Below are 10120 nucleotides of genomic sequence, written 5' to 3'. Positions count from 1 at the left end.
TGGCACCTGTTTGAACTTGTTATCAGTATAAAAGACACCTGTCCACAACCTCAAACAGTCACACTCCAAACTCCACTATGGCCAAGACCAAAGAGCTGTCAAAGGACACCAGAAACAAAATTGTAGACCTGCACCAGGCTGGGAAGACTGAATCTGCAATAGGTAAGCAGCTTGGTTTGAAGAAATCAACTGTGGGAGCAATTATTAGGAAATGGAAGACATACAAGACCACTGATAATCTCCCTCGATCTGGGGCTCCACGCAAGATCTCACCCCGTGGGGTCAAAATGATCACAAGAACAGTGAGCAAAAATCCCAGAACCACACGGGGGGGACCTAGTGAATGACCTGCAGAGAGCTGGGACCAAAGTAACAAAGCCTACCATCAGTAACACACTACGCCGCCAGGGACTCAAATCCTGCAGTGCCAGACGTGTCCCCCTGCTTAAGCCAGTACATGTCCAGGCCCGTCTGAAGTTTGCTAGAGAGCATTTGGATGATCCAGAAGAAGATTGGGAGAATGTCATATGGTCAGATGAAACCAAAATAGAACTTTTTGGTAAAAACTCAACTCGTCGTGTTTGGAGGACAAAGAATGCTGAGTTGCATCCAAAGAACACCATACCTACTGTGAAGCATGGGGGTGGAAACATCATGCTTTGAGGCTGTTTTTCTGCAAAGGGACCAGGACGACTGATCCGTGTAAAGGAAAGAATGAATGGGGCCATGTATCGTGAGATTTTGAGTGAAAACCTCCTTCCATCAGCAAGGGCATTGAAGATGAAACGTGGCTGGGTCTTTCAGCATGACAATGATACCAAACACACCGCCCGGGCAACGAAGGAGTGGCTTCGTAAGAAGCATTTCAAGGTCCTGGAGTGGCCTAGCCAGTCTCCAGATCTCAACCCCATAGAAAATCTTTGGAGGGAGTTGAAAGTCCGTGTTGCCCAGCAACAGCCCCAAAACATCACTGCTCTAGAGGAGATCTGCATGGGGAATGGGCCAAAATACCAGCAACAGTGTGTGAAAACCTTGTGAAGACTTACAGAAAACGTTTGACCTCTGTCATTGCCAACAAAGGGTATATAACAAAGTATTGAGATAAACTTTTGTTATTGACCAAATACTTATTTTCCACCATAATTTGCAAATAAATTCATTATAAATCCTACAATGTGATTTTCTGGATTTTTTTTCCTCATTTTGTCTGTCATAGTTGAAGTGTACCTATTATGAAAATTACAGGCCTCTCTCATCTTTTTAAGTGGGAGAACTTGCACAATTGGTGGCTGACTAAAAACTTTTTTGCCCAACTGTATATACACTGCTCAAAAAAATAAAGGGAACACTAAAATAACACATCCTAGATCTGAATGAAATATTCTTATTAAATACTTTTTTCTTTACATAGTTGAATGTGCTGACAACAAAATCACACAAAAATGATCAATGGAAATCAAATGTATTACCCATGGAGGTCTGGATTTGGAGTCACACTCAAAATTAAAGTGGAAAACCACACTACAGGCTGATCCAACTTTGATGTAATGTCCTTAAAACAAGTCAAAATGAGGCTCAGTAGTGTGTGTGGCCTCCACGTGCCTGTATGACCTCCCTACAACGCCTGGGCATACTCCTGATGAGGTGGCGGATGGTCTCCTGAGGGATCTCCTCCCAGACCTGGACTAAAGCATCCGCCAACTCCTGGACAGTCTGTGGTGCAACGTGGCGTTGGTGGATGGAGCGAGACATGATGTCCCAGATGTGCTCAATTGGATTCAGGTCTGGGGAACGGGCGGGCCAGTCCATAGCATCAATACCTTCCTCTTGCAGGAACTGCTGACACACTCCAGCCACATGAGGTCTAGCATTGTCTTGCATTAGGAGGAACCCAGGGCCAACCGCACCAGCATATGGTCTCACAAGGGGTCTGAGGATCTCATCTCGGTACCTAATGGCAGTCAGGCTACCTCTGGCGAGCACATGGAGGGCTGTGCGGCCCCCCAAAGAAATGCCACCCCACACCATGACTGACCCACCGCCAAACCGGTCATGCTGGAGGATGTTGCAAGCAGCAAAACGTTCTCCAGGGCGTCTCCAGACTCTGTCACGTCTGTCACGTGCTCAGTGTGAACCTGCTTTCATCTGTGAAGAGCACAGGGCGCCAGTGGCGAATTTGCCAATCTTGGTGTTCTCTGGCAAATGCCAAACGTCCTGCACGGTGTTGGGCTGTAAGCACAACCCCCACCTGTGGACGTCGGGCCCTCATACCACCCTCATGGAGTCTGTTTCTGACCGTTTGAGCAGACACATGCACATTTGTGGCCTGCTGGAGGTCATTTTGCAGGGCTCTGGCAGTGCTCCTCCTGCTCCTCCTTGCACAAAGGCGGAGGTAGCGGTCCTGTTGCTGGGTTGTTGCCCTCCTACGGCCTCCTCCACGTCTCCTGATGTACTGGCCTGTCTCCTGGTAGCGCCTCCATGCTCTGGACACTACGCTGACAGACACAGCAAACCTTCTTGCCACAGCTCGCATTGATGTGCCATCCTGGATGAGCTGCACTACCTGAGCCACTTGTGTGGGTTGTAGACTCCGTCTCATGCTACCACTAGAGTGAAAGCACCGCCAGCATTCAAACGTGACCAAAACATCAGCCAGGAAGCATAGGAACTGAGAAGTGGTCTGTGGTCACCACCTGCAGAACCACTCCTTTATTGGGCGTGTCTTGCTAATTGCCTCTAATTTCCACCTGTTGTCTATTCCATTTGCACAACAGCATGTGAAATTTATTGTTAATCAGTGTTGCTTCCTAAGTGGACAGTTTGATTTCACAGAAGTGTGATTGACTTGGAGTTACATTGTGTTGTTTAAGTGTTCCCTTTATTTTTTTGAGCAGTGTATATGACAAGGACATCAAATCAGCAAAATCAAATTATGGAAAAATTGCCTCAAAATCCACAGTGCATAAGGCTCATAGTGGGCATTCATAAAATTATGTGCAAGTCCCTGGCATAAAAGGAAGACAGAGAGCTGTGCAATAAAGATGCAAAATACCTGTAAGATCAAACCCAGGTCTCTGTTTTTTGGCGGGATCTCTAAATGTATCCACCCTCAGGTCGAATATGGTATTGATGCTGGGTGATTGAGAGCGCATGAAACGGGGGACCAAATTAATCAAGTGAGAGCAACTAGATAAGAAAGTTCAGTAAATTATAAGTTTACATTTTTAATAGCTATATAATAAGCAGTGGTTCCAATATAATAAAGACAGTAACTATGTGTGTAGGAAACTGTTTTACAAATCAGCAAGCTCACAAGATACTTTAAGCTTAGATTTGTTTTAATACAAAAAAAGCATAGGCCAAAACTCAAAGGGAAGTCATTTTATTTTAAAAACGCAAAACTTCTTTTAAACAGCAGAGGGTAAAATAAACTAAATTATGTTCATCTTGCTATCGGTACAGGGTATCTGTTGTAGTCCTAATGACTCCTTGGGCAATGGCTGAAACCCTATATTTCATTTATCTATCATACTCTACAAATAGCCTGTCCATTTATTCAATTACCTGCGCTAGGTGAGGGATTACCTTTGGGATTGTCCACAGAAAGATTGGCCTCCCATTGGTTTACCTATGGTCAGTGATTTTTTGGGGGCCTACTTACTACCTTTCAGAATGTTTTAATTCTGAATTTAATTGATAATCTGTCTGTAGTTACAGCTGCTGGGCAATAGCAGGTGACATCACAAGGCACAATTAATAAAAATTCGGGGCAAGGAAGGACACATTGAAAGGCAAACAGACAAATGTATCATTCTGTAGCAGCCCTCGGGGCACCTTTATTACATATTGGCAGTGTCCAGGCATGTTACATGGGGAGAACAATGAAAACAAAAACACGTCCATTCAGGCCTCTGGTCATTTCGTCATCATGCCAAACTTTAAGCAAATCATTTATGGAAAGTTCATTAGAATATCTATGACATTTAAATTAAGTATAACAAATCAAAAATACAGGTGACAAGGTGTAGCTGGTGGCTGGATTATCTTAATTTGAGTCTGACTATGTCTTCATTACAACCATGGTTTAGGATGGCATGTTAAAATCCATGCATGACACCAAAGAACCATTGGGCCTAAACCAAACTAACTTAAGAGGATAAATACATTGATATTTTTTTATACCCTGCGCATTTAATAGCAGTATAATTAAGAAGTTAATCATAATAGAAACAGTTTGGCATTACAATGCACCAGAAACCGTATATAAATAGATGCAATTTCTAAGAGACATTATGTAACTCCCAAACATTCCAATCCATGTTCACTTATCACAAGAAGCTCTTTCAAAAAGTAAATATCCCCAACAGGTTTTATAAAATGCACGGTAGCTGCATTTCATCTGCTACTACAGAACACATACTTAGCAATATAAAAATCATAAAACAAGAAAAGCGCCATTAGTCAGACAGCATGAAAAGCATTTTACTCTAAAAAATAATGTAAAAACAGTAACTCCATTATCATGATAATCATTTAAAGATATTATTCAAAGGGAACAAACATGATGCCCAAAACTAATTATTGTTGTTTAGTCCAGATAAGACACAGGTGTATAACAGATGGATTTAACAACAGCTTACATCTTTTGATTAGTAAGTCAGTCACTCCAAGTGTGATATGTGCCTTGACCATCCTAACACAATCCAAAAATGACAAACGCTGAACAATCAGTGGGACGCCTTAGCTCACCTGTTAAAAATCCTGCAGGAAATTCCTCACATTCTAAAAACACTTCAAACTTAGGATCAAAATTTCACACCCAACCTCAAACCAACAAAAACCTTTGACCAAATTCAATTTTTTTTTTAAAATCCCCGATTCTTCGTCCCCCCCTCCCCAATCACTTTACAGAAAATCCCCCCTTCCCCATTCTGAATTATCTCTTGCTGCGGCCAGCTGCCTCTTGCTTCTCCTCCTCCTCTGGGTGGCTGCTCTGCTGGTGGCCCTTCAGGTTGCTCTCTCGGCCAAAGCTCTTGCCACAGGTAGGGCAGGCATAACGCCCCTTGATGTGTGCCCGGTTCTTGTGGGCTTCTAGCTGCTCGGGACGGGCAAAGCTCTCCTCACACTCCCCGCAGGGGTGGGCCTTACGTGGGATGTGCTTTTCCTTCTTGTGGGTGCGGAGCTGGGCCAGGGCAGGGAACGTGAGCTCACACTCAGGGCAGGGGTGCTGCTTGGGCGGAGCGGGAGCCGCTTTGGGTTTCTTCTCCTCTGCTGGGGCTTCACTGTCGTCTTCTCTGGCCTCCTCGCCTACTGCTGCTTTAGGACGACCCCGCCTGCCACCGCCTCCTGCTGCTTTCCCCTTGGTCTCAGCCAGAGCTGCTGCAGCCTCCTCTGCATTGTTTCCAGTCTCCGCCTCCTCTGTGCCCTCTTCCTTCTTCTTTCTCTTCTTCCCTCCGACCGTTGAGTCCTCTGTTTTAAAGGGCCGTCCGCGCTTCTTGGCGGGTGAGGCGCTGCCGTTGCAGTGCTGGTCACCGGCGTGGTTCTCCTGGTGCATTATTAGCTCAGACTCTGTCTCGAAGCCCCGGTTGCACTTCCCACAGCGGTGGGTCTTGGTAGGGTCATCTGGCTCTTCCACCTCTGCCTCTGGACGGGGGTGCTGGGCCAGGCGGTGGGTACGAAGGAAGGCAGGGCTGCGGAAGGTCTCACTGCAGTCCTTACACACAAATTGCCTCTCTGGACAGACCTGTCTCCTGTGGGTCGTCAGCTGAGGGGGGCAGAGTGAACAGACACGTGAGTCACGGCTGAGGGAAGAGTCCAGTGATTGACATTAACACCATGGGCCAAAAAGGTGACTGAAAACTGTGTTGCAAGGAACCACTTCACAAAATAAAATGTATTATCATCACTGGTATTGACAATAGAAGGCTGCTGGTCTCTGATCCCATGTACTACATCTTCTCCTAGTGGCCTTGAGCAAGGCACATAACCCCCACAAAGTAAAATACTGCACTGATATAAAAGGCTACTGTATAAAATATGGTCCGCCAACCCTCCATCTGGAGAGCTACTGGGTGTGCAGGCTTTTGATCCAACCCTGGTCAAACACACCAGTCAAGGTCCTGTTGAGCAGCTGATGTTTTACAATGTGGTGTCTTCGAACAGGGCTGGAGCAAAAGCCTGCACTATCAGGTAGCTCTCCAGGAGGATAGTTGGCCACCCTGCAACATTACAATTACAACCAAATACTTTTTGTTATCTTCATAAAATAATTCCCTCACTCAATGTACCAGGGATCACATCACGGGAGAGGTGGGAGAAGTAGCTAAATAAGATGTTTAACTATTTAAGGTTAAAATATTCAGTGTTCTGGGGAGATGTTGACAGCATAGGAGTTACTCGTCAATTAGGCTATTCTAAAAACATATATATATTTTTTTACACTGTCAGTATTTCATGGCCAGTATTGAATAAAGGAGAATCCATTCCAATTTTGAGCTCGAGAGACAGTATTACAACCGGAGTAGGCAGCATTGGTTTCATCCACTGCACACCCGTATCAACTGAACTGTTGGCCATTTGCAGTTATACAAGAATGGCAGTGAAAAGTTATTTTAGGACATCAAACATTAATACATGCTAATAGCTAAATACTTAGCTAGTGAGAACCAGCCAAACTACACAATGTTTTGAATTGGCAATTAGTTAGTCTGTTGTATGTCACTATTTTACCTGCTGCGCAAATGTCTCTCTCTACGGTAACAGCCCACTGACACACACACAGGCGATGTACGCACCATGACTTTTCCAGGATTTTCATTGTTGACCAAAATTTAGCTATAACTGGGCAAATAACTCTAACAATCAACAAATGTGCACTTTGAGCTAAAAAACGCATCTCGCAACTGCATGATTGAAAGACCCCTCATATCCGTCAACACAGGACTACAATAATTATACTCCGATTCACTCTGCATAGATTGGGAGGACAGTGACCACCACATCACACCCGGAGGACACTTTTATCCAAGTCTGATCAGAGTACTCTAACTGTTTGACAGCGATTTTTTTACTTGTCCATTTGAACAATTTAAATCTATAATCTGCTTGCTTGAAAAAACAATATTGCCCTGGGCAAGCTACAATGTAGCCTGGGTGGCAGGTAGCCTAGCGGTTAGAGTGTTGGGCCAGTAAGTAAAAGGTTGCCGAATCAAATACCCAAGCAGACAAGGTGAAAACTGTCAATATGTCCTTGAGCAAGGCACTTAACCCTTATTTTCTCCAGGGGCTCCGTACTATGGCTGACCCTGTAAAATAACACATTTCACTGCACCTATCCGGTGTATCTGACAATAAAACACCTTTGTTTATTTATTATGACGAGACCTTAAGTCTGACACTTTGCTAGTTCATTTCAAGCTATTCAAGCAGTGTTACACTAAACATATATTGGTTCAGAACCTGTGTCACTGTTCTGCACTCACCTCAGAGAAGGTGCGGAAGCTCTCCTGGCAGTGGGGACACTTGAAGGGCTTGTCCTCCTTGTTGTGTGAGCCCTGGTGCTGGGTCAGCTCCTCCGAGGACGGAAAGGTACGGTCACACACATAGCAGGTGAACAGAGTATCTCCCTGGGAAGAAAATACAGACAATTTATGAACGCGTTTGCTAAATGGGTGGGGGGGGGGGGGGGCAAATTCCCAAGGGTCTAGTCTGGAAATAAGTATTTGTTTAAGGTAAAACAGGGCTTCCGTAGGTAATACCTTCTAGAAAGTGTTTTGATTGTTAGGCAGGTTGTGTAGTAGCATACCTGCTGGAGCTGCTGCTTGTACTCCTCACGATGGCTCTTCTTCATGTGCCTCTCCTTGGCTTTGGAGTTACAGAAGGTGATGAAGCACTGGAAACACTGCAGGTTCTCATGCTGGTCTGTGAGAAGAGAGAGAGAGATACATGTCATCTAGGCACTTAAGTAGCAAACAGAGGATGCTTTTCCCGTGGTTCATTTTCATGCCTGCCAGGCAGGCCATATTCCTGTTGCAAAGGAATGTGCTAAATATTAGAAAAGTTGAGAAATAAATATAGTAGGCCTAGCATATAGAAAGCTGATGGGATCCTCTTTTTAAGAGACCATGACTCTGTTTTTTCACAGAATTGCATAGCCTATAGAAATGTAAAGCAACATGAGCTCTCATGAAGAGTTTGATTAGATTTTCAATAACATTTGCATGGATGTCAGAGTGATAAGAGGGACAATAGAGTGCTGAGTACCATGCAGTTAGCAGGTTTGGTTGGCTACTAATGACCATCAGAGCTTGGAGAAGCCTAATTACCGTGACTAAACGGTCACATGGAATTTGACTGCAGTCATGACGCGTGACAGCCGGTAATACGGTCACCGTAACAGCCCTATCTGTGAGTCATTACAAAAACTTCAAACAGTAGAGTAACTGACACCCAATGTGTGCATGTTTTAAGGTCTTTGTATAATCTGTAATTTCTTGTACCCCATAACATATGTTATCATTGTCTGTTTGCATACTTTTTGTAAGTATACTGACTATTCTGCAATAAAAATTAAATAAAAATAAACTGCCCCACCCAACTCACATGGTTGAATGGTGGGTGGAGGTGGTGCTTTGAAGGAGGCAATGGGTTTGTAGTGTTCTGCTGGTTTCTCAGTGGTCAGTTCTGCAGGGGGATCTGGTGGCCCCTTCCCCATCACTATTTCCTCTATATTCAGTATATCTGAGTCCATCGTGGGAGACTGGATGTCCTGAAAAGTTTAAACATAAGGATGGTAGAGTTAGCCAAGCAGTGATGTAAATGAATATGTAATGTAGCCAAATGGGCTTTAATATAGCTAATAGTTATCCTCACATTGCAAGCAAGATAACACAAGTTATGACAGACATTTACATACATTTTCAATAACTAAGTCTTGTGCACAGGCGTATCTCAATTAAATCCCCTTTATTTGGACTGAAAAGTAAAAGGATTCACTGACTTTATGGCTGGCCAGCTAACGTTAGCTGGCTAGCTAACTCGATGTTAGTTGCGAACTAAGTTTTTGACTAGTTAACTACATAGCCAGCTGTTAGCTAACGTTAATGAACTACAGCTAGCTAAGTGCCCGCAATGAATTAATTTGTTAGCTTTAAAATTTGCTTGCAATAACGTAAACATAAGATAACGTTAAAACATGCACAGCTAGCAAATAAAGGCGCTAACGTTAGCTGAAATATGCTCCCAAACCAACAAGGCCCTAAAGTTAGCTAGCGGTGATGATGCCCATATCAGCTAACGGTAGCTAGCTACCGCAAGTCAGTCATTAGAAGGATTGCGAGATTCCCCAGAAACAACTTGTAATTTTCACGAAGTGAAGCAACGGTTGTTATATTTTGGCTAGATGTATACAGTATGCCAATGACGATAGACATGTTACATTTATACTAAGTTAACTTAAGTTGTCTAAATTTGACTTGGCGAAACTCCTGTTAGACAAACGTTAGCTAAAGGCTACACCGACACGCCTGATACCCAAACCGATATTTCCGTTAAGAATTTATTTTAAAAAATTGGTTAGGGGTTCGTTTTAGGTTCTTGCTAGACGGTTCAACAGTCAGCGGTGTATTTACCTTACTCTTCTACCTCAATGGTTTGCTGAGCTAACACCACCAAGTTCGAATAAAATAACCTGCTAGCTACATTAGCTGGCAGGCTAACAATTCAAACGGAGAAATAACAATTTAGCATATTACGGCCACGTTTAGTTCACGGAAACCAACTGCCCCGCCATAACGATATGGTAAATATATAGGCATAAGTCTTAAACTATATTAGCTAATTAGCGAACTAACGTTACAGCTAAACATGAATTTTACACAAGCGAACAAGCCGTTAGCCACCTACCTCAAACCGCTTCCAGTACAGTGAAGTTAATGTGGAAATTGAATTGACCCTTGTCACGTGACAAGGGCAATATTTTGGGTCTTCAACAAAAAAAATCTATATTGAATGCGTCTCTGCTCTTTTAACCTAAAAACCAGAGCAAATGCATAGACACGTGTTTGTCTATGCTTTGGTGCGGTTGATTTGGTAAATCGAATTAATTTGCTGTTTGTAGCTA

General features: G+C 43.7%; 1 protein-coding gene across 2 annotated transcripts; it reads right to left on the bottom strand.

Moving 5' to 3' along the window:
* Window positions 1-3806: 3806 nt before the first annotated feature.
* LOC120031205 (zinc finger protein 574-like) lies at window positions 3807-9940 on the bottom strand. 2 transcript variants are annotated; one of them, XM_038976846.1, is made up of 5 exons: window positions 9904-9940; window positions 8602-8767; window positions 7805-7920; window positions 7482-7625; window positions 3807-5764 (listed from the first exon to the last, which is right to left on the bottom strand). In XM_038976846.1, exons 2-5 carry the CDS (start codon window positions 8747-8749, stop codon window positions 4937-4939), a joined length of 1236 nt encoding a protein of 411 aa, XP_038832774.1. In that variant the 5' UTR covers window positions 8750-8767; window positions 9904-9940; the 3' UTR covers window positions 3807-4936. The 2 variants fall into 2 exon arrangements, with proteins under 2 accessions (XP_038832774.1, XP_038832773.1); XM_038976845.1 differs by lacking the exon at window positions 9904-9940 and adding an exon at window positions 9630-9887.
* Between the last annotated feature and the right edge of the window lie 180 nt (window positions 9941-10120).

The sequence above is a fragment of the Salvelinus namaycush genome, chromosome 37 (assembly GCF_016432855.1).
Source record: "Salvelinus namaycush isolate Seneca chromosome 37, SaNama_1.0, whole genome shotgun sequence".
NCBI lineage: Eukaryota > Metazoa > Chordata > Actinopteri > Salmoniformes > Salmonidae > Salvelinus > Salvelinus namaycush.
The sequence above is the reverse complement of the archived record's forward strand: the minus strand, read 5'-3'. Positions and strand labels throughout refer to the sequence as shown.